At 51.8% G+C, this 27,596-nt stretch overlaps 13 protein-coding genes across 13 annotated transcripts; 7 read left to right on the top strand and 6 right to left on the bottom strand.

The window, feature by feature from the left end:
- Nucleotides 1–271: 271 nt before the first annotated feature.
- On the top strand, nt 272–967 carry MGL_1397 (uncharacterized protein; the record flags this gene model as incomplete). The annotated part of the gene is made up of 1 exon (XM_001731162.1): nt 272–967. One exon carries the CDS (start codon nt 272–274, stop codon nt 965–967), a length of 696 nt encoding a protein of 231 aa, XP_001731214.1.
- Nucleotides 968–1,552: 585 nt separating this feature from the next.
- MGL_1396 (uncharacterized protein) lies at nt 1,553–2,893 on the top strand (the record flags this gene model as incomplete). The annotated part of the gene is made up of 1 exon (XM_001731161.1): nt 1,553–2,893. The coding sequence occupies one exon, from the start codon at nt 1,553–1,555 to the stop codon at nt 2,891–2,893; it is 1,341 nt and encodes a 446-aa protein (XP_001731213.1).
- A 2,667-nt stretch (nt 2,894–5,560) lies between these two features.
- On the bottom strand, nt 5,561–7,678 carry MGL_1395 (uncharacterized protein; the record flags this gene model as incomplete). Its single annotated transcript, XM_001731160.1, has 1 exon — nt 5,561–7,678. The coding sequence occupies one exon, from the start codon at nt 7,676–7,678 to the stop codon at nt 5,561–5,563; it is 2,118 nt and encodes a 705-aa protein (XP_001731212.1).
- A 1,006-nt stretch (nt 7,679–8,684) lies between these two features.
- MGL_1394 (uncharacterized protein) lies at nt 8,685–10,025 on the bottom strand (the record flags this gene model as incomplete). The annotated part of the gene is made up of 1 exon (XM_001731159.1): nt 8,685–10,025. One exon carries the CDS (start codon nt 10,023–10,025, stop codon nt 8,685–8,687), a length of 1,341 nt encoding a protein of 446 aa, XP_001731211.1.
- Nucleotides 10,026–10,476: 451 nt separating this feature from the next.
- Nucleotides 10,477–11,718, top strand: MGL_1393 (uncharacterized protein; the record flags this gene model as incomplete). The annotated part of the gene is made up of 1 exon (XM_001731158.1): nt 10,477–11,718. One exon carries the CDS (start codon nt 10,477–10,479, stop codon nt 11,716–11,718), a length of 1,242 nt encoding a protein of 413 aa, XP_001731210.1.
- Nucleotides 11,719–11,931: 213 nt separating this feature from the next.
- MGL_1392 (uncharacterized protein) lies at nt 11,932–12,471 on the bottom strand (the record flags this gene model as incomplete). Its single annotated transcript, XM_001731157.1, has 1 exon — nt 11,932–12,471. One exon carries the CDS (start codon nt 12,469–12,471, stop codon nt 11,932–11,934), a length of 540 nt encoding a protein of 179 aa, XP_001731209.1.
- A 780-nt stretch (nt 12,472–13,251) lies between these two features.
- On the top strand, nt 13,252–14,715 carry MGL_1391 (uncharacterized protein; the record flags this gene model as incomplete). Its single annotated transcript, XM_001731156.1, has 1 exon — nt 13,252–14,715. One exon carries the CDS (start codon nt 13,252–13,254, stop codon nt 14,713–14,715), a length of 1,464 nt encoding a protein of 487 aa, XP_001731208.1.
- An 85-nt stretch (nt 14,716–14,800) lies between these two features.
- MGL_1390 (uncharacterized protein) lies at nt 14,801–17,773 on the bottom strand (the record flags this gene model as incomplete). Its single annotated transcript, XM_001731155.1, has 1 exon — nt 14,801–17,773. One exon carries the CDS (start codon nt 17,771–17,773, stop codon nt 14,801–14,803), a length of 2,973 nt encoding a protein of 990 aa, XP_001731207.1.
- Nucleotides 17,774–18,882: 1,109 nt separating this feature from the next.
- Nucleotides 18,883–19,692, top strand: MGL_1389 (uncharacterized protein; the record flags this gene model as incomplete). Its single annotated transcript, XM_001731154.1, has 1 exon — nt 18,883–19,692. The coding sequence occupies one exon, from the start codon at nt 18,883–18,885 to the stop codon at nt 19,690–19,692; it is 810 nt and encodes a 269-aa protein (XP_001731206.1).
- Nucleotides 19,693–20,590: 898 nt separating this feature from the next.
- MGL_1388 (uncharacterized protein) lies at nt 20,591–22,477 on the top strand (the record flags this gene model as incomplete). The annotated part of the gene is made up of 2 exons (XM_001731153.1): nt 20,591–22,171; nt 22,253–22,477. The coding sequence occupies 2 exons, from the start codon at nt 20,591–20,593 to the stop codon at nt 22,475–22,477; spliced, it is 1,806 nt and encodes a 601-aa protein (XP_001731205.1).
- A 132-nt stretch (nt 22,478–22,609) lies between these two features.
- Nucleotides 22,610–23,392, bottom strand: MGL_1387 (uncharacterized protein; the record flags this gene model as incomplete). The annotated part of the gene is made up of 1 exon (XM_001731152.1): nt 22,610–23,392. The coding sequence occupies one exon, from the start codon at nt 23,390–23,392 to the stop codon at nt 22,610–22,612; it is 783 nt and encodes a 260-aa protein (XP_001731204.1).
- Nucleotides 23,393–24,123: 731 nt separating this feature from the next.
- Nucleotides 24,124–25,095, top strand: MGL_1386 (uncharacterized protein; the record flags this gene model as incomplete). The annotated part of the gene is made up of 1 exon (XM_001731151.1): nt 24,124–25,095. The coding sequence occupies one exon, from the start codon at nt 24,124–24,126 to the stop codon at nt 25,093–25,095; it is 972 nt and encodes a 323-aa protein (XP_001731203.1).
- Nucleotides 25,096–25,164: 69 nt separating this feature from the next.
- MGL_1385 (uncharacterized protein) lies at nt 25,165–27,156 on the bottom strand (the record flags this gene model as incomplete). Its single annotated transcript, XM_001731150.1, has 1 exon — nt 25,165–27,156. One exon carries the CDS (start codon nt 27,154–27,156, stop codon nt 25,165–25,167), a length of 1,992 nt encoding a protein of 663 aa, XP_001731202.1.
- Between the last annotated feature and the right edge of the window lie 440 nt (nt 27,157–27,596).

The following is a 27,596-nucleotide window of genomic DNA, read 5'->3' as shown; positions in this document are numbered from 1 at the left end:
TTACCAGCGCAGCCCCTATAAAGAAGCTCTTGAACGCATGCAAAGACTGTCGATTCTCATGATCCGCGATGATACATATTTATATATGAACGAAGTTTTTCGACGCGGTATCAAAGGTGCTTTGACAGGCAGGTACGTGGCGATTTATTAACATTGTAGTGGCGACTCCGAATCATTTGGGAAGCCGTGTGATCGCCTCACAGAAAGCACAGTAACGACGGAATTTCTAGACGAATATGCGCGTACGCAATGGGAAACAATTTTGTACTTTATGGTTGGAAGTGAACAGGCAGCGTCTCCTCGGAATACAGTGCTTTTTCTCCTGCAGCGAGCTGGACTCATGCAGCGAGATCACCAGACTAATGACAAACTGAACATTACGTCATTAGGCTTCCAGTTCCTTCTACAAGACGTTAATTCACAGCTTTGGGCACTTTTGCTGCACTACCTAAGTATGGCAGATGAGCGCAATATGGATCTTGTTGAGGTGCTTGCATTTTTCTTCACAGTGGGTGGTCTCGAGCTAGGTCGTGCGTATGAGTCGCGAGGCTTTTCACAGACACAACTCCAGACACTTGAAGAATTGAGTGATTATGGTCTTGTATATCGACCAAGCAAATCTGCAAAGTATTTCTTTCCTACGAGACTTGCATCAACACTCACGTCAACGGCATCGCCTCTCTTATCTAGACTAAATGACCAGGAGGAGCAAGGGTATCTTATTCTCGAGACGAACTATCGGGTCTACGCATACACAGCAAACCTTCTGCGCATTGCGATTTTAAATTTGTTTGTGACGCTAAAGAGCCGCCTGCCTAACCTGGTGATTGGACAGCTTACCAGACACAGTGTCAAATCAGCGCTGAACAAAGGCATTACAGCGGATCAAATCATCACATACTTGACCCACCACGCTCACCCTCAGATGTATAAAAACGTAAGTGTAAAGGTGACTCACTCGGCGTAGGAACCATTGCTTCCCATAACAGTATCTGACCAAATTAGACTGTGGGAACGTGAGAAAAACCGGGTTTCTTCTGTGGTCGGTGCGTATATCTGAGGCTGAAATGGATGATGCTTATGCCAGGAAATTTGTACACGGATTTCACGTCGACATTTGACTATGTCCAAGTGCGTGATTATGCCAGCAGTCTAGGCGTGCTTCAATGGGAAAATGAAGCAAAACGTATGCTCTTCGTCACAGTGGATGGCCACTCAAGTGTCCGAGAATTTATTCAAAGACGCCGCGTCTAGTAAAGCTCTAAGGCGTCTCGGCTTTTGTGCCGTAGCTTCTTGTTCTCACGTATATTTACCGAAATACCCCAGTTTAGATCCACTCGATTGAGAAACGTACACTTGCGCAAATTCATTTTCTAACGCGCCCCGCATTTCCTTGGAGTCATGTGCGCGTGATTCGGCTTGTATCCCCGGTCATACACAGGTGAGCGATTCACTAATGATTGGCTCATATAATTCGGCCGAAACAGTGGGACCTGGTCGTAGTCGTGGGAGCGTATCACCAGCCGGAGACGGCTTCTTTCTTACAATAACCATGTCTATGCGTTCGGTAGTCCGCACATCTAACACTCTGCGCCTTGCCTCGCGCAGCGCCTTTGCCGCACGCTCTGTTGCTTCAGCTCGACTTCCACAAGTAGCTCGCGCTTCTGTTGCACCCGCCGCTCGTGCGTTTTCGTCGTCGGTGAAGCGGGCCGAAGAGTTCGAGAACCCGTTCGGCGTCAACTCCCTGTACAAGTTGACGGAAGAAGAGCAGATGCTTCGTGAAGTTGTGCGCCGTTATGCAGAGACACAGGTAAAGCCTCTAGTGGCACAGATGGACGAGAACGAAAAGATGGACCCGTCGATCATTAAAGGCCTATTTGAGCAAGGTCTCATGGCCATCGAGACGTCGCCAGAGCTCGGTGGTGCAGGCAGCAGCTTTATGTCAGCCATTATTGTGATTGAAGAGCTTGCGAAGGTGGACCCATCAGTGTCAGTCTTGTGTGATGTGCACAACACGCTGGTGAACACAGTGCTACGTAAATACGCCAACGAGCATCTACAGAAGAAGTACATGCCAATTCTCTCGACGGAAAAACTCGGTTCATTCTGCCTGTCTGAGCCCAACTCTGGTTCCGATGCGTTTGCTATGAAGACGACTGTGAAGAAGTCCGACGATGGCAGCCACTACATTATCAACGGCTCGAAGATGTGGATTACGAACAGCGCTGAGGCTGAGTTCTTCATCGTATTCGCTCAGGGAGATGCTTCGAAGGGTTACAAGGGGATTTCGGCCTTTGCTGTTGAAAAGGACATGGGTGTGGAAATTGCCAAGAAGGAAAGCAAGCTTGGCATTCGTGCGTCCAGCACATGCACCGTGAACTTTGACGAAGTCAAGGTGCCAGCCGAAAACCTTATTGGCGAGGAAGGCAAGGGTTACAAGATTGCCATTGAAATCCTGAATGAAGGACGTGTGGGTATTGGTGCCCAGATGGTCGGTCTTGCTCAGGGCGCCTTTGACCGTGCTCTTGCTTACACGTTTGAGCGCCAGCAGTTCGGTAAGCCAATTGCCAAGTTCCAAGGCATGCAGTTCCAGATGGCTCAGATTGCCACGGAGATTGAGGCTGCTCGTCTCATGGTATACAACGCTGCTCGCTTGAAGGAAGAGGGCCGTCCATTCACTAAGCAGGCTGCCATGGCGAAGCTCTACTCAAGCCAGGCTGCTGAGCGTGCCGCTGGCCGTGCCATTGAGTGGTGTGGCGGTCAGGGTTTCACACGTGAGCAAGGTATTGAAAAGTACTGGCGTGACAGCAAGATCGGTGCCATTTACGAAGGCACTAGTAACATTCAGCTCAACACGATCTTCAACCTGACGGCTAAGGAGCAAGGCTTGTAAGCACGTAGTGCCCAGATTCTTATATATATATATATATAAATGTAGGACATGTATGCATTTACGTTTAAATAAAAGATTGCCCTCACATATCTGAACAATCCAGCCACGACGTTCCTTCTCAGCTCATAGATTGAACATGGTCTGTTGCAAAGGTGAAATTGATTTTTTTTCAATATGCCTATGGATCAGAAATCGATATATGGAAAGGGGGAATTTCGCGTACGTGCATACTTTCGGCAATTTGTGGACGACGATGATTGCGTGTCGAACTTATACAATCAGATGTTGCTTTACTTTGTTGATCAGACTGCAGGATCATAAGAGGCTGCTGCACCGGAGCGTGATGGGGTCTCCGAAACGGCAAGTCTTGGGACCGTATACTTTCTAAATTACTACATTTGTACTTAAGGAGGAATAACATGATTTGGGTTCGAAAGTCTTGACGACGTATGGAACTATAAACTAACGTATTTGGCGGAACATTGTCATGGAGTATACAGCATGTATATGTTCACGATAACTGTTTCGCTTAGGCCTTAGACGAGGAAAAGATGCGTACCCCGACTTGAACTCCACATAGCTCTGTCATGCAGGATGGCAAGGAAGATTGGGAGCAGGCATGGGCCAAGCAAATGTGGGATAATCAGCTTGTTTAGGTCTAGATCCTATTCTTATGCCTATCGGCGAGGCTAAAGCATGAAGAATGCATGAACCTTGCGCCCTGGCTCTTCAGAATATAGCGTCTGAGCAGCCAAAGCCTATACCTGCTATAACGTGTTTGAGCCGTTGCGCCGGAACCTATCAACTAGTGTAACGTGACACACAATAGTGTCTGATCACACATTTATGTATGTTCAAGAGCAACCACGTAAGGTGACTGGCAAAAATACGTGCGATATACATGCCCCAGAGACAGCGTTCCTAACATAAACGCAGATTCATTCTGCCAAAAAGAACTATTGACACATACAGTGAGCAGGATGCATTATGGATAGTACGTTTTTTGCGAACATGAACCCAGTAAATTGGACGACGCAGCCCAAGCGCAAGACGTGCGACGACATATGAGCGCGTATCAAGGGCATGCTCGGAAAGATCTGGGAGAGTAAGGTGCGTAACACCTTAGGTACATGTTCTGGATGAACGCGGCAAAACAAGATGGCGAAATGAAAAGGAGAAAGATACAGAAACAATCGGGCAAGAAGGCAATAGCTGATCTAGCCGGTTATAAGTATTACGTGCTATGGTGAAGTAAGTCAGCGGATTCTGAAGATTACCGTACATAATCCAAGAGTTGAGGCTTCGGGAGGTGAGTGGCCAAATTTCTTCAGGGCATGAGCGTTAACGAAAGATATGCTTTCCACACTAGTTGATGTGACGCGCACGGCAGGGCCTCGACTACACTGACCAACGAACTCGAACAAGGATACGCGCGCATGACACAATATGAACCCAGCCCGGATATTGGGAGCGAGCCCACAAGCTTATGACATCGCCAGGACGAGCGTCACGCACGATCGGATCATCATAGTCCAAAGTCACAGTATGATGCCGAAAGGCGCTCGAGGCATGCACGTTTCGACATAATTCTTTTCGATGAATTTCGGTATATGCCCAGGATGATGGAGAATCGACGTCGTCAACTTCGGAGTCGGAGCTACCTGTGCTGTCGGCGAAAGAAGACTGCACAGCATCCGCATGTGCATGATCACGAGCAAATAATCTAGAACGCTCTACTGGGCGATCTAATGTCAGGTCCCACCAGGTATGACTACCTTGGTACGTGCCAATCCAGTCCTGGTTGGGATCGGAGCTCCACCCTTGGTCGTGACTCACGGTATCGATTGTAACTTGCAGCACAAAGTTGCGCACATAGGCAGACTCCAGCTTAGGAGTACATAGGTAGCGCGTATTAGCATTATTTGTATATGTGGCATCGTAGCGCCGCTCGACAGCAAGTTCAAGACCTTCTCGTGCAAGGAACAAAATGTGTGATATCAACTCAGGTGGCAACCTTTTTTCTTGAAAGAAGCCGTTGTATTTGGTGCACATCGAAGTTCTTGCGCTCGTATACTAAAGATATCATCATTCGGTAAGTCATCCCAATGGGCAGTGATCCCAGCGTGCGGCGGATTACGAGCGACGGAGGCTGAATACACTGACGGAGGGTCAGACGGCACGAACGGACGAGACATTGCCGGCAGATTTATGGCCCCGGATGAAGACTCCCGCTCGTTATTTCGGCGTTGAAATGCATCTGGATCAACCAAAGAATAAAGCCACTGGAAGATGGACTGCATGTCGTCGATTCTTCGTCAAACGCATGCGCACGAGACAAACGTGAGGCGTGGAGAGAGAGCGGCCCATTCCATCATTATTGGGGTTAGAAATTGGCATCTCCATCTCGATAGCCCCGCATCAGATGCCACGTGCACATCAGTCTGACGTTGTAGCCCGAGTTACGCACACGTGGAGCTAGCACATACCTATCTACAAGCATGGACGAACACCCTAGGCAAGCTATGCTAATCGTATTAATAGGATCAACGCTGCGATGAATGATGTACAGGAGAAAAGAAAAAAAAAAAAAAAGAAAAAGAAATAAAGAAAGAAGAGAAAAGCGTCTCAAGTCGTCCATGCGGTCTGAGCACAAGGAACGTCCTGCAACTACTGATAAACTTGTCGTGATCCATTGTGCTCCATGGCGGTATAATAAGCCTCAGAGGAAGAAGGGATTGGTCCATGGACCGGAACAAACAGGGGAGGTGCCTGAGGCAAATGCCCCTGCTGCTCTTGTTGAAGCGAAGGGTAGCCGCCATACGGAAAGTCGGAGGGGGGCGGAGCTGAAAAGGCAGTATGAAATCGTGTGTGCTGCTCATCGCCCGACGATTCAGCAAAAATGACACCATCATCGAGGTAGGACTGGTGCTTCATACCATCAACGTCAGTGGCGTCATCGACATGCAATGGTTCCTTACGCTCGACAATATCGTCGTCACGCGTTTGACTCGAACGCACATAGGAAAAGTCGCTGTGTTTGCGCTTTCCATGTGGCTTGAAAATTTGTTTGAGGCGACGCATGACCTTTTTGGGCTTGGGCACCGGCTTGTCCGACGCAGAGAAGGAGTACCCACGGTACGGTCGGGCTTCGCCAGTGCTCATGTCGTGGTAAATACTGCTTGTGCGGCTCTGTGTGGGCATTAGCGGGTACGTATCGCCGACCGGAGCACGCGACGCATCTGCATCGACTTCAGACTCATAGGCTTGCGCCGCACGCAAGCCAGGCATTTGTGGGTCGTGGACGTAGTCGTGGTTTGGATCGCGAGCGTCGATGTAATGCAAAATGTCCACATCCGTGGGAAAGAAGTGAATGCGCAAATATTCATACAAGATGCGGGGCAGGATCGAAAGGAAAGCTGTGAGAATGCCACCTACCCAGAATTGGGCCGACCGATACAGATAATAATTGTTGCCCCATGAATGCGTCCAAATTAAAGTGGGTGGGAAGGCGGCATAGATGGGCTCGAAAACAAACAAAAGCAACGTCGGGATCCACACAACACCAAAGATCCACCATGTCCATGCCATGGATTCAATGCCCGCGTACAGATTGGCCGCAAGGACGGTGGATAATACCATGTTTGTCGTCGGCTCGTACAAATCAATATCGTAGCCGTCTATTCGGGTAGACGTTGTGTCGTAGAAGTACATCAACAGGAAAAACAGTACGACAGACTGAAAGACGCCATCGAGCATATAGCCCAAGAAGCGCCACATCCCGAAGTACTGCTGCTTACGTGACACGCCATAAAGCTCAGGTACCTGCATCAAGACGTGGTCTGACACGTTCCGGTCAAAGATGCCGATTCCAATCACCGCCGCCACGGTCCAAATGGCGTTGTACAACAGCAGATACACATAGTCGATTGCTTGTGACGTTGACCACGCACAGTAGATCTGGAACCAGAAAAGCGTACCGGTGTGTACCATTTGCTTGTAGAAGAACACATTCACCATGGTGCTGTTTCGATAATACGACCAGTGTCCGTGTACGAGAATCAGCCGCTTTAGAAAGTAAAACTGGCCAATTGCATAGTCCGCCGAATTGACTGCTTGCAATCCTTCTTCGCCAGCCACACCTACTCCAACATGTGCTGCCTGGATCATCGACACATCATTGGCACCATCGCCAATCGCAAGAGTAATGCCATTGAGGCCTTGTTTGACCAAGCGCACGATCAGGGCTTTTTGCAAGGGACTCACGCGGCAACAAATGACCGCACGACAGTTCTTCGAGACGCGAATCAACAGCTCGCGACTGTGTGGCTCATTTAATGCGAACGAAAGGGCATGTCCGTCAATCACGAGTGCGTAACCACCAGGGCGTGAGCCATTTTCCTCGCCAACAAGTGAGGTGTTAGTCATCACACTTTGACCATCGAACGTGTCGACCATAGAGGGTGGTGGCGGATGCTCCATTTCACTGGCGTCGATGCCGCCAAAGAAACGGTCCATGGCCATTTCCAGCTGGGTGTACGCGGAATGTTTAGAGCCATACTCACCGCCGCGCACAACAATCAAGTTCATATCAGGCGCAATAAGCATCGTGCTATATCCAATTGCAATGGCAGTCTCGAGCTTGTCACCAGTGGCGACCCAGATATTAATGCCTGCCCGCTTCAAGTCGGCAATCGTCTCGGGCACGCCGTCCTGCAGACGGTCCTCGATGGCCGTCGCACCAAGCAGGATGAAGTCGCGCTCAAGCTCATCGGCGAGTGCCTCCATGCACTCGTCACGGTTCTCCGGTTGTGACACTCGCGTGTTGGTACTCACGAGCCCATGCTTGGTACTGCTTCGGGTCGAGTTCCCTCATTGCCGCGCACAGCGTCCGTACACCACGGGTTTGCAAACTCTTCCAGCGACTTGTCCGTCGATGCACACATGTCATCTTGGACCGGTGCCAAACGAGAGTAGATCATGGAGTCAGCTCCTTTCGCATACATCAAGATCCGTTCGTCGCTGTGGCGCCGAAGGATCACACTCATGCGCTTGCGCGCAGACGAGAACTCGAGTACCTGAAGCACTTCGTACTTTTCCAGTGCATCAGAGTCGGGCACTTGCAAGGCGGCTTCATTGATATGACGGCCCGTGAACACGTAACCGTTCGCAGCGGGCTGTCTCGACGAGCGCCTGTTCGTCAGGAGACTCGGCTTGATATGTGATGCAGTTCTCCTCGGCGGTCTTCGTCACATGGACTGTATGACACAGCGAGAGGCAGCGCATGAACTCGTGCACTTGCTGGTGAGACCGAGACGACGGATTGCGCACGATATGTGATAGTTCGTCATCGTAGAAACGCGGCACATCCTCCATGACCGGCTTCACATGTACTTTCCCAAGTGGTTTCTCGGGAGCTCGGCCACCCCCATGGAACACTAAGCCAAAGACAGAGCAGCCGCGGAAAATCATGAGATTCTGCGTGAGTGTACCGGTCTTGTCGCTAATGATATACTGGATCTGACCGAGCTCGTCAGATAAGTTCCACGACTTGGCCGTCGTGCGCCTACTCATTTTTTCATGATACATGTCGTAGTCCTCAAAAATGAAAAGAGCTTGGATCGTGCGCACAACCTCGAACGAGATGTACAGCGCAATCGGCACAATGTTCTGGAATGTAATGAGCGAGTTGGCGAACGAGACCAAGCCATTTAAGCTTGGGTTATCATCATTGAACACAGCAAGATACTCCCAGTACGAACTGCGATCAAAGTAGTACTTTTCAATCTGGGCATCAGCAATCGCACAGATCACGGCCATGGCGCCGATGATGCCCAGGATTGACGTACACCATCTTGTTCATCTCATATTCCATAATACTACGCTTGCTGGGCGTGTCACCAGAGTTCAGCACGATTTTGGAGTCGGCACCGGTCATGACAACGACACCGATGACCCATTCCGTGTTACGCAACGCGCTTCCACGAAGAAGCACCTGATTCAAAGTGACAGGGCACGCCAACGGATTCCCCTCTTCATCAAACTCATCGTACAAATTCACGCACCCACTGAAGCGGTACATGTCGGTGTTTTGCGGCTCGACTTCCACGTCGAACTGACGGTCAAGGCATGCTTCGGGCGACCGCATGTCTGTGAGTTGCTGGACAGCATATCGACTTTTTAGATTGATCTCCCCATCGAGGTTCTTTGTCTCGACATAACAGCTGCCATCGTCCTCACTGGTCGCACAGATCACAATGTCAGCAGGAACAGGATCGTTGTTTCGTAGGCACACTATGTCGCCCACCTTGACGTCGTCCCAATGACGAGAGCGCCAGTACGCTGAGGCGCCGTGGCCACTCAATGACAAGCTATGCCTTGGCTCATCATGCGAGCTCTTGCCGATGGTACTGGGCCGGTCAAAGCTCATGGACGAAAAGCGGCCGTGAGCCGCGTCTGGCGATAGGGGCCGTGGAGAACCCGGAGGAGCATGAGCACCTAGATCATGCATGGAAACGGCTTGTTGTTTCCGCTTCTTGCTAAACTTCTCGACCAGCCAAGGGGGCATCACATAACGCCAGGCAAGCTGCCACATCAGCAACAGGCTGCGCGATTTGCCCTCTGTCTTGTTGTGATTCGTGTACCCATGACCGCTAAGCACACGTGTTTTTTGACGATTTACAGTCCTGTCTGACTGGTGCCGTTTGATGTCTTCATACCCGTCCTTCACCATAGTGATGAACAAGACAATCAATAGTGGAAGCATGGCAAGACCAGGACTAATGGTGGTGAATTGCGGAAAAAATTGAAGAATCACGAGTACCAAGAAAAATATGTTAGCCACACGACGGAACTGCTCTAAAAGATTCTTGAAAACAAAGTTGTATACCGTATACTTGGCCGTAATAACTTGGTTCGTAGCAAACATCCATTGTCGACGGACGCGTCCACGCTTGTCGTACGCTTCCTTCGGCAATTCTATATTGATCATAACGCGTCTCGATGATGGCGGTGGACGCTTGCGCTTGAATGCCGTTTCCGGGTTGAGATCGATCTGTTTTAGTTTCCGCCACACGTGCGATGCCAAAGCATGAAAGCCCCGCTTATCGCCGACGGTGTCACCAGAATCAGCCATCGTGCGGCGCACAGTTCGGTCCTTCCTGCACCTCCGTATATCTCAAAAAAATAAAGATCCTTTCCAGTTATAGACGGGGAGGGAAGGTATCAAGCACAAGATTTGCGAGAGAAGGGTGGATGGATGGACGGATCTGAGGACGAACCGAAACTAGTCCCAGTGGATTTGGCGAGCCAGCCGTAATTCAACGAAAACACTCGCCTGCTTTATTCTTTGGCCACCGTGCCAAACACTGTCCCCCTACCCATTAGGTCCCACACCCCAGCTCTACCTCAAGTAAAAGTTTTAGTACTTACACGCACGCGCGTTGGGAAACGCGGACGTCATCGGACCTAATAGCTTCCTAGCCCTATATAAAATGTCATTGGCTCGATTGAATGCAAGCCCTACAACCCGACTGAAATCCGCTTGCTCGGACACCACTGAGTCCGTTTATTCGTGGTGCGAAACGATGCGGAAAGGAGGGACATCGTTGAGCGCCGACGCCTCCGCACGACAGGGCAAGGCAGTACCCGTGGCGCCTGTCGATCCAGCTGTGCAGGTTGCTATGATGCATGCTGAATTCCTTCTAGGACAGACTCGCCGAAATGTAGAGCAGCTGGCTGCCACCCATGCACTTGATCCGCTCTTGTGCCGCCAACTGCAGACGCTCCTGGAATCCGCCAAAATTCGCCCACCGCCGGCGCCTCGGTCTGCACCTGAAACACAGGTGGCAAAGAAAGACACTAAAAAGGAAGTAACAGGCAAAAACAAGTGGGCACGCGAAGTCATGTCAGACACGTCGCTTTTGCCCACCCTGGTTGACACTGCGCTAAGTGTTACAGCTGGTCCCATCTTGTCGTCGACGCAGCGCGAAGCAATTGTGGATATCGTAGGCATTTCGCAAAGCCGCATTGCCAATGCACTCACAGATCCTGAGCGCCAGGCAGCTGCACAGCGCTGGACTCAAAACACTGCCAAGTCAGCGCACCAGGGTTTGAAAGGCGGTTTAATGGGTGCAAATGATAATTGGGACAAGTGGTATAAAAAGCAATTACTGGATTCCGACACTCGGAAGGAGCGGCGCAAAGAGGAACGCAGCTTGCAAGAAGAGCTCAGAAATGAACGTTCGCAGTTCCATGCGCCAGCATATGTTGGCGACACCCGTTCTCCATCTTCTGATGCGGCTGTCTCGATGACGGGCTTACCTGTCTCAAAATTTTCTGCCATCACAGACAATCCTGCAACTGCAAGTGTTGCATGTCTACCATCGCAACAAGTGGCCGATGATTCAAGTCTGAGTACTCTGACACGAGCAGGTGCCGTAACGACGACGTTTTCGCCTTGGCCTGGTCTTGTGCTTACCATGTCGACAGTGGCATCGAGCGGATCCGTCGATATGCCAAGCACTTCAGGTTTGGACGATCAAAGTGGTGGTAGGAGCTTACCCCCGCCACCTGTGCCTGGTCAGCCAACCCCTCCGAAACCATCGATCTCGAGCCAAGTAGCGCCACCACCGCCTCGACGAGGGCCAACAGGACCAACGGCAACGTCACTTCCGCCATTGTCACCTGTGCAACAACCCCCACCACCGCACCCCGCATCGGGAGTGGCTGCATCTCCACTTGCTTCGCAGCCACTTCCGCCTGTCCCACCGCCACAGTATACCACGGGGTCCTACGGTGGTGTGCCATCATCACTTCGACCAGGCTAAGCTACAAGCGTATAAGTGAGCACAGATATCGACTATGCATACATGACAGACATTCGAGTAGACAATAAAATCAGACATGAATTATTTTATTTTTTATTTTGCACAATGGTGAGATTGTAAGGCGCATACGAAAAGTAGTGGAAACATAGATGCTATTGATTGCTGTGGCTGTGCGCAAAAGGGTCTTCAAAAAATAATAATAATAAAGTGCCCTTATGTATAGAAGTCCATAAGTTCCGAGACACCTTCGTTGTAGCCACCAAGCATGTTGTGCATTTTGTGTTTCATAGCCATCTTCATGATAGTCTCACTGGCATGGTTCATGGCGTCGTGCTTGTCAGAGCCGCTAGCATGTTGACCAGCGATCGACATAGCCTTACCCACGAGAGCATTGATACCGCCCTGCTCTTTGTGTTCATTGTTGCCGAAGAATTGCTTGACAGCATTGACAGCCGAAGCTTGTCCCACCTCCTGCGACGATGCTTTCTGGCCCTGTTGCACCTTCTTGAATGTGCTCAGCAGCTGGTTGTGATCAAGATCATCCTTGATCTCGCCCTGTTGGTGCTTTCCGTGCAGCATGCTGGTAACCTGAGAGAAAATGCTCGTGTTCGAACCCGAAGCATCACCATTCTTGACGTCGTGACTCGAGGCGTGGCTGGCGGCATGATCAGGGTGGAAGCCAAAGTCTTGGACACCCTGAGCGCCTTGTTGTGATTGAGCGCCACCTTGTCCTTGCAGGAACTGCCTTCCCATGTTTACAAAGTTCTCCATGTTGGTCGTTAATGCTGATAAAGTAATGGGAATCGGACTTAAGGAGTGGCCAAGTCTCGTCGTTCTTATCACCTCACCCTTGCTAGCCTGTCCACTCAAGATCAATGCACGGACATCCCATATGTCACGAGTGTCCCCTGACACGTGGCCTATGCACAAAGGTATTGGACCGGACGCCAGCGCGAAGCGGAGGGAAAGGTATCTTGTCGACACGGAGTAGGTTTGTTGTATGGAGATTTCTTTGTTTATTAGCCGGGCAAATCAGGGTGGATCACACTTTGGAGCACGGGGGAAAAGAGGACGTGTCACGCGCTCTATGGAAGAAGGCTCCACCTCCGCCAATTAAGACTACGCGCCGCATTGGCCAGCGTGCACACCCCTACAAAGTCGATTCAAGCTGTACAAACGAATAGAGTCTGACACGCTGAAGTAAGAGAGTCACGGCAAGCCATGCTCCCTGAATACAACCTTGCTCCACATTTGGAACAGACGCATGGATCTGATGTGCAGCGAGACGCTACAGGGCTCGACAATTATGACATGCCGTCTTTCTTGAAAACGCGGAAGAAATTGAGCAAGTCCGTGACGCGGCACTTCTTGCCGTCTAATTTGAGTGTTCCCTTGCCGATGCGTTCTCGTGGCAGCCGAGCAATGTGGCGTCAAGCATACATAAATGTCACAGCATACGCGCTTTATGAGCCCGTGCTTTGTTCGTGGGCATCAACTTTCATCGCTTTCTTGCTAACACTACTTATAGTCTGGATGGTGGCGCATGTGCGGCAGGTCCAGGATCCCGACAAGGAACTTTTACCGTGGCGAGAAATGTGCGCCAAGCAGCCAGCGTTTGTCAACGCAGCGGTGGAGCAAGTCGAGCCAGTGGATCTGTTGGTTGGCGTGCTGACGACAGACGCCAAGTTCGAGAGGCGTAGTGTGATTCGCGACACGTACATGCGACATACAGTGCCAAAGCATGCGTCAAGTGGGCGCCCGCTCGGCAATGTACAAGTGAAGTTTATTCTCGGCCGGCCTCGGAGAGAGTATGCGGAAAGAGTAGCGATGGAAATGGAACTCTATAACGACATTGTCGTGCTTGATATAAAGGAGACTCAATGGAGCCGCAAGACGTATGAGTTCTTCCGCTGGGCCGCAGAGAATGCCACGGTGCCGGTTCTTGTGCCTGGCAAGCCAACAACACCTTCCAAAAACCTCGTTCGCATAGGTCAGCAAGCGTACGAGGTACGTTGGAAGCTCGTTGACTATGTGCTAAAGGCAGATGACGACGCCTTTATCGTGCTGAATGAGCTTGAGCGTCGCTTGCGCGCATTACCGCGACATTTATTACATTGGGGCTACAAAATTGCGGACTGGTTTATGGGTGGCGAATTGTATGCACTGTCTTATGACTTGGTGGAGTTCATCGCACGGTCTCAGGACATTGCACGGTGGCCGTCGCTGAAAGAAGACGAACAGGTCGCCCAGTGGCTGCGCTTGCATCCCCAAGCAAACAATGTGACATGGGCTTCAGAGCATTGCTGGATCTACGATCACCCCCGTGCCAAGACGCCGTATGCACATGGTTTCCTCTTCCCAAACCTTGTAAATGCCATCAAGCATGAATACATACAAGGCCTCTCAGAGGAGGAAATTGTGCATCGTGGTGGTGCAAAGCATGCGTGGTCGTATTCGACTACGACTAGGTGGGGCATGCCGTACCGATCACCGCAACGGGGTATGTCAATGGAAGAGTCTGTTGAGGCACTCGTAGAAGGTGGCGGTCGTTGGGACAGGCGATGGCATCGCACGACGCAAGATGTTGATGCACCGCCTACCATGCCACAGACTGAAGCGCTGTTAATGGCCAACACATCGCGACTCATATCTCCGTCTCATGACCCAGAGTTAGGACTAGCTGTGTACGCACAAGAGGTCCCGACACATACAAGACTGGAGGGGGTAGGAGCCGCACGGGAATCACATGTCTGGGGTCCGCCTATGTATGAGTACGCTGAGACGCTGCGAAGTGAGCGATATGTCAACGACACGCTGGGCGGCACAGTTGCCGTGCACTTTTTGAAAAAGGAAGCGTGGTTCTATGAGACGATGCTGGCGCTTGTAGGCACACGACATACATGGCCCCTAGGAAGTGCCGCGAATGCGTGGCGCATGTACAACAGTCCTTCCGTCCAGCCATTCAGTCAAACATACAGTTGGATTGCCGTCTCATAAGGAATGTTGTATGGGCTTGTCTACATACCCTCTCGAGGAGACCTGATTTCTCCCTGTAAGAAACAACACGAGTCTGACACAATGCTCATGAACCAGACATGGATGAAGTTGCGGTAGATGAACGAATACCCATGCGTTCGTTATATCTGTCGATTTCCCATTGGGCAAGCCCGTCGGGCCCGTTCCAATTCGCTGAGCTTGTTCGATGTCTCATGCGACGACGATCGCCTTTGCGAGGCGGCAGCATCGCATCCAATGGCACAGGACCAACCTGGCACCCAAAGATTTCGTCGGGATCGACCGTTGATTGCTGCAAGAGCAAATCTTCCAACTCACGACCACGTGTCCAAGACGGTTCCAATTTGCGTTTCCGCATACAGGCCTCATCGTCTGAGTCCGAATACTCGCTTGCAACGTCGGGAAGGTCTTCCGCATCCATGAGCTCGGCGGCCCCCACGACTGGCTGGGCTGCTGGCTTTTGCTGAAACACGTTGTTCGTGCTAATAGCACTGGATCTCGGCGGCTGTGCGGGTGCTCGAGATGGAGTGTTTCCACCAGCAGGCGTCCTCACACGTGCGGAAGCATTTGTTGGAGGTGGCCGTGGAGTGATCGACGCATTCGATGCACGCACAGTTTTGGTCAAGGGACGTGCTGGTTGCGCAGCTGAAGATGACAAGGAGAACTTGGACGCAGATGTAGTCAGTTTGTTCTTGAGTGCATCCTCTGACGACACTCGGTCATCCTGGTTCGTCGACTCAGACAGTGGATGCTGCGATAGCTTGCGGCGCTTGCCGTGTGCATCGTATGCGTAGGCAGGACGCGTGACACTGGAAATTCGCTGTGGCGGGCGGGCTTGAGAAGAGGCACTTGCGCTGCTTTGGACACTGTTTTTTCTGTTGCTGCTGATGCGACCACCACTACTGTTCATGCTAGCTGTGGTGCTTGATGCGAGACGTGTCGATGATTGGACAGAATTCGGTCGCATAGCATGCCCAGAAGAAGTGCTGGCAGATTGCCACGGCTTGAGTTTTATGGGAGTTGATGCCTTGGTCGTTCGCCCTGACCCATGAGAAGGTGGCACAACGGATGTTGATGCCGATAAATGTGGCTTTGGCACATCGCTTTGGAACGAGCCTGGAATTGGCTGACTGAGCTCCAGATCCACAGATGCAGCATGATGGGGTGTCATGGTCGAATTTTGCAACACACTTGCCGGACGTGATGAGGAAGTACTGAGTCCAAAAAGACCCTTAATCCGCGAGCCAAAGCCAGGCTGGACAGAGCGTGTATCAGCGACAGAAGCAGGACGCATCACAGACGCTGAGGCTGGACTTTGTAGGCCAGGCGATACACCGCGCCGATCAACCATTTGGACGGGTTTCCGGCCCGATGGACTAGGAATTTTTGATGTACCCAGTCTCGCTGGCGAGACAGGCAGCCGTGATCGAGATGGCGACCCATCTGCGATACGTGAACGGAAGGGCGAGAGAAGCTCCTCACGCAGCCGGCCAGGTGAGCGTCCTTTTGGAGTAGGGATGTGTGACGTTGCACTGTTTGTAGTTGATGTGATGGGCCGTTGAAAAACAGAAGGCTGCGAGTGAGTTTTCTCTGTATGGTCACGCTGAGGACTGGACATGGGGGAAGCAGGCAGCAACGCTGTGCTTGCGTGACTAGACGAGTCGGTCATTTGGTGATCTGCCAATGAGCGCGTAATTTGAATACTGCGATCTTCCTCGCGGACCACTGTTGGTGATCCACTTATTTCTGAGCGTGATGGAGGCTGATTATAGGCAAAGGCAGAACGATCAGAAGTCGAGCCTGCTGCCGCGTCTGCCATCAGGTCGGCCGGGGCAAGCTCGGGCCGAGAGCTAGGTATTGTGTTTACTTCAGCCGCTTCAGACCGATGATCATTCACCCTGTCGAATAGATCCTCTTGCTGGAAGTGGGATTCATTCTTAGTCTGAGCTGAAGACATGAGCTCTGACTTGGCTGCAGGCTGTGACTTTGGTGCCGGTTCAAGTGCAGTGTCGGATGGATGCCTTTGTGGAGGATGTTGCTGCATCTGAGGCAACATTTTCGATGCCGTTTCGAGTGCCAAGCCAGGCATCGTCTCAAATGCTGAGTCTCGCGCCATTTGGGAGTCTGCCTTGGCTGCAGACTCATGGGCTGATGCAGGGGTCGCATCAGAAGTCATTTCTTCGGCCGTTTCTACTGCAATCTGTTGCATTGCATCAGATTCCAGCTCCATAGCATGTCTTCTCAAAGTACGGTCTTGCTCGTCGTGTTTAGCAGGTCGAGTATCTGCATCTATCTCCGACATAGTCTTAACATGCACATCATTGCGTGCATCCCAAGATGACATAGCCGTAGATAGTTTGCTCGTCTCCGAAAAGTGGGTATCAAGAAAAGCAGACCGTGATAATGTGCTTCCACGACGCTCAGATGTAGACGCAATCGCGTTACCACCAAATGCACTGGTGCTCGGTGTCGTGCTCGCGCGACGCACGCTCTCCAATCGTGTGCGCAGTGCATCAAGTGATGGTCCAGATGAATGGGCAGTGTGGCTCGCACGAGCCCGCCTTGTCTCTTGCGATGCTACTGGCACCGACGGTTCAATTGGCTCATCGGTGCTTCTATGCGAATCGGCTGCATCGTGGAAAGGACTCGGCTCATTTAAAACAGCATCAAGGTCTGACACCGAAGAGTGTTTTTCTTCAATAGCATGGCGCAAGCTTTTATTTAGGAAACTTGAGCGGAATCGCGAGGGTGCTTTGGATGCTTTCGCTGAGTTCGGGATGGTAGGGATTGCGCCAACATCTGCATTTGTTCCGACTGTGGTTTCCGCAGATGTTGTTGCTGGTGCTGCGGCATCTGGTACTGCTGCAGGAACCTGAGAAGACGTAGAGACCGATGCACTGGCAGACAACTCTTTTGGTTCAGGCTTCTTGGTGTTGCGCAATGTAGTAGAGCCAAGTGTACGCTTCTGTTTTACGACCGTGCTGGGCGTTATAGCCGGAAGAGGTGTGCTTACTGTAGAGGAAGACGATGACGTGGCCATTGTCGCGTTGTTAAGGCGACTTGCTGGATCGGAGTCATCCGAGACCCCTTTGCTTGAGCCAGAGAGTCGATTCTGTGAGGTAGAAACAACACTTTTCCTTGAATCGAACGTTTCAGATTCATCATCATTGTACGATTTCGCGAGACTTCCGGGCGTCTTAGAATGTAATGCAGCGGTCGAGGCCGGATGGGACATCAGAGATGGTGTGGGACTAGGCCTTGCCGTCGGGGTAGGTGAGGCCGGCTCACCTGAGTTAGTTACCTCTGGACGCTTCTTTCGCGGAGATTTGACGACATCGGCTGCAATTCGTGGTACATCATCACGATTGGATCTAACGTCAGTGCGTTGTTCTTAACAACGTACCGCATTCGCGAGCAAAACTCAATGACGTTGTGTTTTGTCTGCTCCCAGAATTCTTGCATCTTCTCCTGCGCTTCATCTTCCCAGTCAGACAAATCAACATCATATTCCATTTGTTTTGCAAGCTGTAATAGCTGAGACTGTGCTACAATGTAAGCGTTGCGCATAATCTGATGATGGAGCGCTTGAGGCGACATCGGACCCGCAGTATGCAAATCTGTACGAGATGGCTGCGCTGATTTCCTCGTTAGCTCATTTTCATACATACGCCGCCTGGACCTGCCACCGCGAGTGGCTCCTCGTCTTGACAGCATCAAAGGCACACGGCCGTTGACGTCGACAGACCAACACACAGACACGCGCCTCACTCGCAAGTGTTGGTGTGTGTGTGTTTGGACAGCGCCCACACGAGCAGCGTGTGGCATGTCACGTGTTTCATCTGATGCAACCTTCCATTTCTCTTTTGTCATGATGTCGTTTTTGATTGACCGCTGGTGGGCTCGCCTGTACGCAGTCGCACAGTCATGTGCGAATCAAAGCCTAAACCTCTGGATGGCAAGATGAGGGGGGGGGGCTATGCAGGGCCGAAGCGGGTCCAAATCCTGGCCGGTGAAGAAGCCCAAGATTGGGCAAGAGAGTTAAACGGTAATTACGTATGAATAAGGCGATCAACTCAAGTGAAATTGGGGAAGATTGGTCGGCCAGGCCAGGCCAGGTCAGGTGCGTTGTGCAGAAAGTTACGAGAGGCCATGGCAGCTCAGAAGAACGAATTGGATTCGTGCGTACCAATCCAACAAATTGCTGTACCATTGTATGAGCGAAGAGAGAAACCTAACCCACATATCGTTTATGCGGTGCAAGTGACGCTGCCTGATCGTACGTGGACTATTCGCAGGCGGTACAACGACTTCTGTCTTTTGCATGAGCGACTTCCCTCGCCTGCACCACCAGCACCTCTCCCACCAAAACACCGTTTAAAACAGACATGGCGAATGCTCACGCAGATGGGTGGCATTCTGCCTACTTCAGATGCTCAGAAACTTGATGATGATAAGGATCTCGAGCTTCGCCGCGAGGCGTTGGAAAAATATCTCCGGGCTATTGTGGTATCGCCAGATGCACATTGGCGTGAATCACATGCATTCATCGAGTTTCTGGATGTTCAGGATCACATGCAGTTGCATGAACAATCCCAGGCTACATCGGCTTCTGCAGGAAAGCCTCGTATCATGAGCAGTGGAATGTGCTCTGCATCACTACGTCCATGGAATCAGCATTCGAAGTCGCATGAGAATGCAAAAGCTCGCGAAACAGACGCTACAAGACCTCTGACCGATGCTGAGCTCTTGCAATACCAAACTGACGACCTGATGAGAGCCCAAGACAAACAAGCGGATGCGCTGGCAATCGTCCTGCGACGCCAACGCGAGCTTGGCTTACGGATCCATGACGAATTAGGCATGCATCGCGAGATGCTGGATTCTTTGCATACTGACGTGCAAAGCACGCAAACACGCATGGATGCAGCGGAGGCGGAGATGAAGCGGCTGAATTCTTGATATCCTACAAATCCATCTTCAAACGAATGTAACTAATTGTCCACCATGTGCACAATTTTTAAGTGAGTGGCAAAACTGCCACTGACTTGGCTCTAATGACGAATTCACGACGACAACTCGCAGCCAATAGGCGCTATGGCTCGCCGGCGCCGGAGAGCTAGAAAGGGGCTGAATGCGTGATTTGCCTGCCTCCGATCTGAAGCCCACGCACGTGGGCGAGTGTGTTCCGACATGTGTGTAAATCGATACGCAAAGATCGAGGTGACAGCGTCTTGGCTCGCTAAGAAGGCGACTGCACAAGTGATCTACGTTGCTTGTTCATCAGAATCTCCTCGGACAATTTAGGAAACTGTAGCTGCCCACAGACCCAATCACGTAATAAAATAGCAGGAACAAGTACGGAATGCGGGGTACATCTCTTAACTTCGTCACATTGGGTGTTTCCCACGTGGATCCACGTGATGTTGAGTGTGATGCCAGGCCGCTGCTTGGGTATCTTCGTCGCCACTTTCTGGTAGGATCATTAGCCCGGGCTTGGCGAACGATGGCGTCGGTCGGCTCGCTCGGTTCCGTTCCTGCCGGTAATGGGACCACGTCCGCACGTGCTGGTTCCATCACCCCCTCTCAGCCGCTGTCACATCCGCAGCCCATCGCAGCCTCCTCTCCTCCGCCTGGCGTACATCCACTCAGCTCAGCTAGTATCGCCGGCCCCGCGTCTCAATCGTTGTGGTCGACGCGATTGATGGACTTATTGAATCTTGTGCGCCATGAATTTGATGTAATAGGGAATGATGCGGTTCATTTCAAGTCCCAGCGTGACGAGCTCGAGCATCGAAGTACGTTCCTCCTCTTACACTGACATGATGCAGTTGCCCAGCAGTTTAATGAAGTCAGCCTGATGCAAGAGCATATATATGAGCTGGAAAAGCGCCACTTTGAAATTGTTGGACATTATGAAGATGAAATTAAACGTTTGCGCGCGCTTCTCGATGGACGCACTTTATCTGGTATGCACGATATGGCGCCTCGGCGTCTTTCGCCTGTCGCCGTCCCTATGGATGCGCGCCCACTCCCCCCTTCTGTCTCAGGATCACAGTACGATCGTGATCCACGAGATTTGCGTGACTTGCGCGATCTTCGTGACTTGCGTGATCTTCGTGATCCTCGCGAGCGAATGCTGCCGGCCATGTCGTCGGTGTCTGGCGACTCGTCGTGGCCGCCAACAAAGCGGCCCAAGATCAGCGGCCCCCCCATGCCTGCGGAATCTATGCGACTAAAGCCAGAAGACCGCGAACACAAACGCGCGACGGGACCCGCGGAGCATGCTGATGAAGAGAGCGCGCCGTCTGCTGAGCCAGCTAATGAGTATCGCAAGACAGCCGCGTCTCACTCGGCGTCTTCTTCGGCTGTAGATGCTGCATCATCTGGCGGCGCACCTTCAGGAAATGCCTCTGCTTTAAACTCCGCGCCTGCCGCGACTTCGACAGCATCGCTAAAGGGAGCAGGCCCAACGTCTGCGCCGAATGCAGCATCAGAGTCTCACTCGCCAGCGACGAATGCGCCGATGGCTTCTTCTCGCACCGATTCGCACACATCGCCGAGCGCAGTACCGGGTGGCATGTCGGGAACAACGGCTGGTTCGGGCGTGTCCTCGATGGAAGAGACTGAGCACGCAGCGCCCCTCAAGAAAGAAGGCAGTGACTGGGCCATCATGTACAACCCAAACTCAAAACCGCAGCTGGATGTGAATCTCGTGCACACGCTTGTACATGATAGTGTGGTGTGCTGCGTACGATTCTCGCCTGATGGAAAATATGTGGCGACGGGATGCAATCGCAGTGCACAGATCTTTGAAGCAGCTACAGGAACCAAAACATGTGTGTTGCAAGACACATCTGCGCCGGTGCAGGGTGATCTGTATATTCGGAGTGTATGTTTCAGTCCGGATGGCAAGTATTTGGCGACAGGTGCGGAGGATCGGCAGATCCGAATTTGGGACATTGCTGAGAAAAAGATCAAGATGCTGCTGACAGGTCACAAGCAAGAGATCTACTCACTAGACTTTTCTCAGAATGGCCGCATTCTTGCAAGTGGCTCTGGTGACAAAACTGTGCGGCTGTGGAATGCAGAGAACGGCACGGAATTACACGTCCTGTACACGAGTCCAGGCCTAAACTATGGACCGGGCGTCACGACTGTGACGCTGAGTCCTGACGGGCGCCTTGTAGCGGCCGGTGCGCTGGACACATTCGTACGATTGTGGGACACGAAGACAGGCAAGCTGCGCTGCCGTCTAAAGGGGCATCGGGACAGTATCTACAGTGTGAGCTTTACGCCAGATGGCCAATCCCTTGTTAGTGGCAGTCTGGATAAGACGCTCAAGCTTTGGGATCTTACGAGTATTATAAAGGCCCTTGATTCGCTGGACGACGAAATATCCAACTCTACTCTATGCAAGGCAACATTTACGGGTCACAAGGTACGTATACAGTTGAGGAGGAGAAGGGGAGGAAGAAGGGCTGGGCTATACAAAGGCGATGCGGTATACTAACGTACCAAGGATTATGTTTTGTCGGTGTCATGCTCCCCAGAAAGCCGCTGGATCGCCTCAGGCTCCAAAGACCGCTGTGTGCAGTTTTGGGACATGAAGACGGCTCAGACGCAACTAGTACTGCAAGGGCACAAAAACTCAGTTATTGCCATACATCTGAGCCCTTCGAACAACTTGCTAGCCACGGGCAGCGGCGACTTCCATGCGCGCATTTGGTCCTACGAGGACAAGTAGCCATCTCTAGAGACGGGGTAGTGGTCCAAACTGGTTGCATAGGACATGTACACGCACGGAACAATCACTCCAACACAGGCGTTGTTGACGAGTCAATTATCGTAGGTCCCATTATTTCTCGTCCCCACCGCTTCATTGTGGATCATGTCCCGGCGAAGCAGAACGACTTCGGGCTGGCGGAGGACTGTACTCAGGGGACTCTTCCCGTCGCCGCGCACGACCAAAATCATCCCGCTCTTCAGCACAACGAGACTCAGAGTCACGCTCGGAGTGGCGACGCATTCGAGCTCGCGAGCCCCAGCCATGATCACGCTCGCGCAACGAAGGAGGCGCTGCTCGGTGCCGCCAGCTGGATGGACGCGACAACGACGACGACGATCGCTCCGCGTCACTGTTTCGACGTTCTATGGGTGAGCGCCCGCGATCCCAGCGCCGCTCGTGTGCCTGGAAACTTGAACCTGGTGATGCCGAGGGTGCTTGTCGTCGACGAAATTCTGACATGACCGATGACGTTTGTTCACGGGTAGCCTGCATTTCGCGTTTCTTTTGCTCAACAAATGCACGTGGAACACCACCAACTGACTCTTGCGCGCTGAGCAAAAGACGCCAGAGCTCGTTCATGAATGGAGCCGCCCGCTGTTCCAAAAATCCTGTGAGAGAAATCTGCATCTTGCGAGCATCCGGAAATTGATCCGCTTCCAAGAGACTTACGACGAGCTCCACGAGGATATCGTCATCAAAGCCCATCATTTGCTCAACACGCATGGCAATCCATGGACGCATCACAGACATGTTTATTTTTGACGCGTCCACACGCTCGCTAAGTATGGACGGAAACTTGGTAGTCTTGAGAAGAATGTCCTCCTTGTTTTTAAATCGAGAGTCTTGCTCCATCGACACACCGCGTGCAGGCATATTAAGATTTTTTTCGCACGCGAAGGTCGATAGTGTGCAGGGTGGCGAGGTGGCTGGCTGGCTGGCTGGCTAGGAAATGCACGATGTCACTCAACACTAGAGATCGAGTCGGATGGCTTGCGTCCTGTCGCGGATGAGTACAGTGTGGAGAGATTGGCAGTCAAACACCACTTTGGTATGCACGTGATACGAGGAGACGTGAGTGCCATGGAAAGGTGTCAAAAAAAAATTTTGTCGGCCAGTGCAGGCTGTGATGACCAAATTGCTGCTGGTTTGGCTGTGGATGTGGGTGTGCCTTGAACCAGCTTTTTTTTTTACCACACGGTCTCCTCGCTCAAGAGCTCTTGTGCAACGTGTGTGTGCGTGTGACTACGAGAGCTGAGTTGTTGAAGCTGTCGCTTCCTCTACTGCTACGAATTCACCCAACGAAGCTTGTGCACGGCAGCCCGGTATCACCCTGACTTCGCAAAATGATGAACTCCATCAAGATTCTCACAGGCAACAGCCACCCGGAGCTGGGTGCCATGGTCTCGGCACGGTACGCAACGTCATCTGAATACACTCAATAATAGCTAACAAAGAATAGCCTGGGTGTTCCACTGACAGAATGTGTGTGTCGCAAGTTTGCAGACCAGTCGATCGACGTGCGTATTGGATCGTCTGTGCGTGATCAAGACGTGTATGTGATCCAGTCGGGACACTCGTCCTTCATTGATCCGAACGATTCGCTGATGGAACTTTTGATCATTTTGTCTGCATGCAAGACGGCATCGGCAAGACGCATCACGGCTGTGATCCCGTCCTTCCCATACTCACGGCAGAACAAGAAAGACAAGAGCCGCGTTCCCATCACAGCCAAGATGATTGCGAACATGATCACCGTGGCCGGTGCCGAGCATGTGATCACGGTGGATCTGCATGCAAGTCAGATTCAGGGATTCTTTGATATCCCTGTGGACAACCTCACGTGTGAGCCAAGCATCGCGCGCTGGATCCGTCACAAGGTCGACGACTGGCGCGACGCCATCATTGTATCCCCAGATGCTGGTGGTGCAAAGCGCGCGACGTCTCTAGCCGACTCGCTCGGCATTGACTTTGCATTGATCAACTGCAGCCGGCACTTGCAGAAAAACCACCGCCAGCGCTCTAACACGAACGAGTCAGCCGATATGGCACTCATGGCCCACAGTCACTCATCGAGTGAAGTGGCGAATGGTGTGCACTCTCTAAGCGAGAGCGGCGAATGGTTCATAACCAGTGAAGGCGGCGGACGTGTGCGCAGTGGTGGCGCCCGAAAGCAGGTGAGTGCAGCTGAAGAAAGTGCAGATGAAGTCGACTCCATTATGGAGCTGCTCGTCGGCAATGTGACCGGGAAAACAGCCATTCTTGTCGATGACATGATCGATACTGGACGTACGCTTGCACTTGCGTCCAAGACACTTGAAGCGGCTGGCGCCAAGCGTGTGTTTGCGATTGTGACGCATGGTTTATTATCTGGCCGTGCTATGGATCTAATCACACGCATGCAGATTGTCAAGCTCGTGGTCACAAATACCATCAGCAATACAGAAAAGGCATTGCAGAGCAATGGCAAGGTCGAGGTCATTGATATGTCGGCTGTGATTGGAGAAACGATTCGTCGCTCGCACCATGGTGAGAGTATTTCAACCATGTTCCGTCAGGATGCTGAAATGATGTTTTAAATAGCTCTCGGGTATCCGTGTTGTGTCTTTTTTGTGCTCCTCTCTTTCTACGTTTCGCCCTCACTTTTCTTACATACTGTCAAAAAATGCCGCATCGAATGCTGTTTGTGTCATCGAACCTTTCTTGAGTTTCTTGGCGGCGCGTTCCTCCGCGCCCCAGTCGTCTTCTTTGTCCGCATCGACCGTGAGCATCTGTGCCGACTTGGCTTGCTCCTGCTGCGATTGAAGCCATTGTCGTTTGCGCTGTTTCTTCTCACGGCGCAGACTGCGCGTCTCTTTTTTGCGCTTCTGCTCACTCCAGGCCTCGGTCTTGCCTCGCGGAACTCGTGGCCCCTCCGGCGCTGGCGCTGATGCTCTTGCATGCTGTCGAGCTGCACGTTGCTTTTCCCGCTGCTTGTCTGCGTACGCAAACGTTTGTAGATCTGGCACATCATCTGTAAAGAGCGGCTTTGTCTGCATGTGCCATGACCGTAACTCAGGCATGCGCGGCAGATGAAGCAGGGCAAATTCACATGCCATTCCGTCGAGCGGCAAGTCAGTCAAGCGGAAAATGTACGCGACCTCGTGCTTCAAGTATGCCTTAGTCCAGCTAACAAATGCACGAAGACCCAGTTCATACAGTGCACGATCTTGATGCACTGTCGCACGAAGCTCCTTTTCCAGCGCATGCGCATGTCCATCACGCTGTCCCTCGGGTTCTTGGCCGTCCAAAAGAGTGCCCTTGGTATCGTCGACTACCAAGTAGGGATAGGGCTGAAGCAGGACTTGCTTGATTTGCAAGAACTCCACATACCCTTCTTCACGACCCGCATGCAGCATGACAATCGCCCGACCATGGCGTCCAGCACGCGCCGTACGTCCACTACGATGGTGGAATACTTTGGGATCACTTGGTGGATCGTACTGCACGACGACATCGACATCCGGCAAATCGAGGCCACGAGCGGCCACATCAGTGCATAATAGAACAGATATACTTGCATTGGTAGCACCGGCGTCATCGGTGTCTTGATGTGGTGCCTTTGGCGGTTTTTCATGATCAGTCTGTGCATGAGAAAAGGCAGAAAATGTTGCTGTGCGGCGCTTGGGCGTTTGCTTGCCGTGTAGAGAGAAGAAACGCAGTCCCTCGAGGGCGGCGGGATGGCTTTTCGCATAGCGTGCCAAGAGCGAGAATAAATAGTTGACCTGTGCGCACGTAGCAAAGTACACGATCGCTTTTCGGGCATGATAGGCTCCACGAGCCTCATGCTGCAGGATCCGCAAGAGTTGGGCAAACTTGTGTTCCGGGCGCGACACATGATACAAGTTCTCGAGAGTTGCAGGCATGCGGAGATCTTGCGTTGGACCATGGCCACGCTGTTTGTACTCTACCTTGACGACCACACGCACAGGATTCCGCAGTCCCACACGCACAAGCTCGGAAAGTGCTTCGGTCATCGTCGCGCTAAACAATCCGGTGCGCCGCTGCTTTGGTAAGTAACTAATCAGCGAGCGGATGACATTCGTGAATCCCAAGTCCAAGAGTCGATCTGCTTCATCCATTACAAGTACATCAAGTTCAGATGTCTTGACACCCGGCCGCTTTAAAAGTTCTTCCATGCGTCCTGGAGTGCCAATGAGAATATCTGGCCCATGCTCGCGGAAGTACTGCAAGTCATCGGCAGGAGAGACGCCCGTGCCACCCACGCATAGCTGCATGCCGTGCAACTTGGATGTCGCAGGCTTGGCATCCAAAAACCGCTGGACAACCCCTGCCGTCTGCTGGGCAAGTTCACGTGTCGGACACACGACCACGGCGCCTAGTTCATGCTTCTTTAGCGGCTCTTCCCGCCGCTGAAGGATCTCTAGAATGGGCAACACAAAAGCCAGAGTCTTTCCCGATCCTGTCACGGCTTCTGCAACGACATCTTTATGAGATAGAAATAATGGGATCGCGGACGACTGAACAGGAGTCATCTGCTCAAATCCTAGCGATGCAATCACATCAAGTCTTTTTTGCGCGTAAGTAGCCTTCGTAATACGTACATCCAAGGTGAGAGTGCAGGTCGCAGCTGCGTCCATGACCCAGCTGACATGGGCGTGCTGGACGCATCACGATCTGAGCACATCGCTTCAAAGAGCTGCCTCTCTCGCCGCCTTGTGTTTCTCTATTCGTCACTCCACCAATATGCCAAAGCGTGACGAGGCAGAAGGTTGTTCATTTTTTGTTTCAAATGTGTCATCGCTCGTTTGTCCATGAAACTCATCACATATCCCTCCACGTGCACTTGTGTCGGATGGATGACCCGAAACGGGTTAGACGCATCCTTCCACTTTGACACTGAGTTGAACGGAATGCGAAGGATTGTGGAGGAAGCCAAATGTTTGGGTCTCTTGACGGATTGGGTGAATTCACCAAAATGTTGTCTTGGATCTGACGTGACAGAACCAACGACCAAATATACGTGCCGTTGTCCTACCGGCCTAGCACCTTGCGAAGAGCTCAAGTGGTCGTTTTGAGT

Source organism: Malassezia globosa, assembly GCF_000181695.2.
Source record: "Malassezia globosa CBS 7966 chromosome Unknown mgl_sf_3.1, whole genome shotgun sequence".
Lineage (NCBI taxonomy): Eukaryota > Fungi > Basidiomycota > Malasseziomycetes > Malasseziales > Malasseziaceae > Malassezia > Malassezia globosa.
Note: the sequence above shows the minus strand (reverse complement) of the source record. Positions and strands in the feature narration are given on the sequence as shown.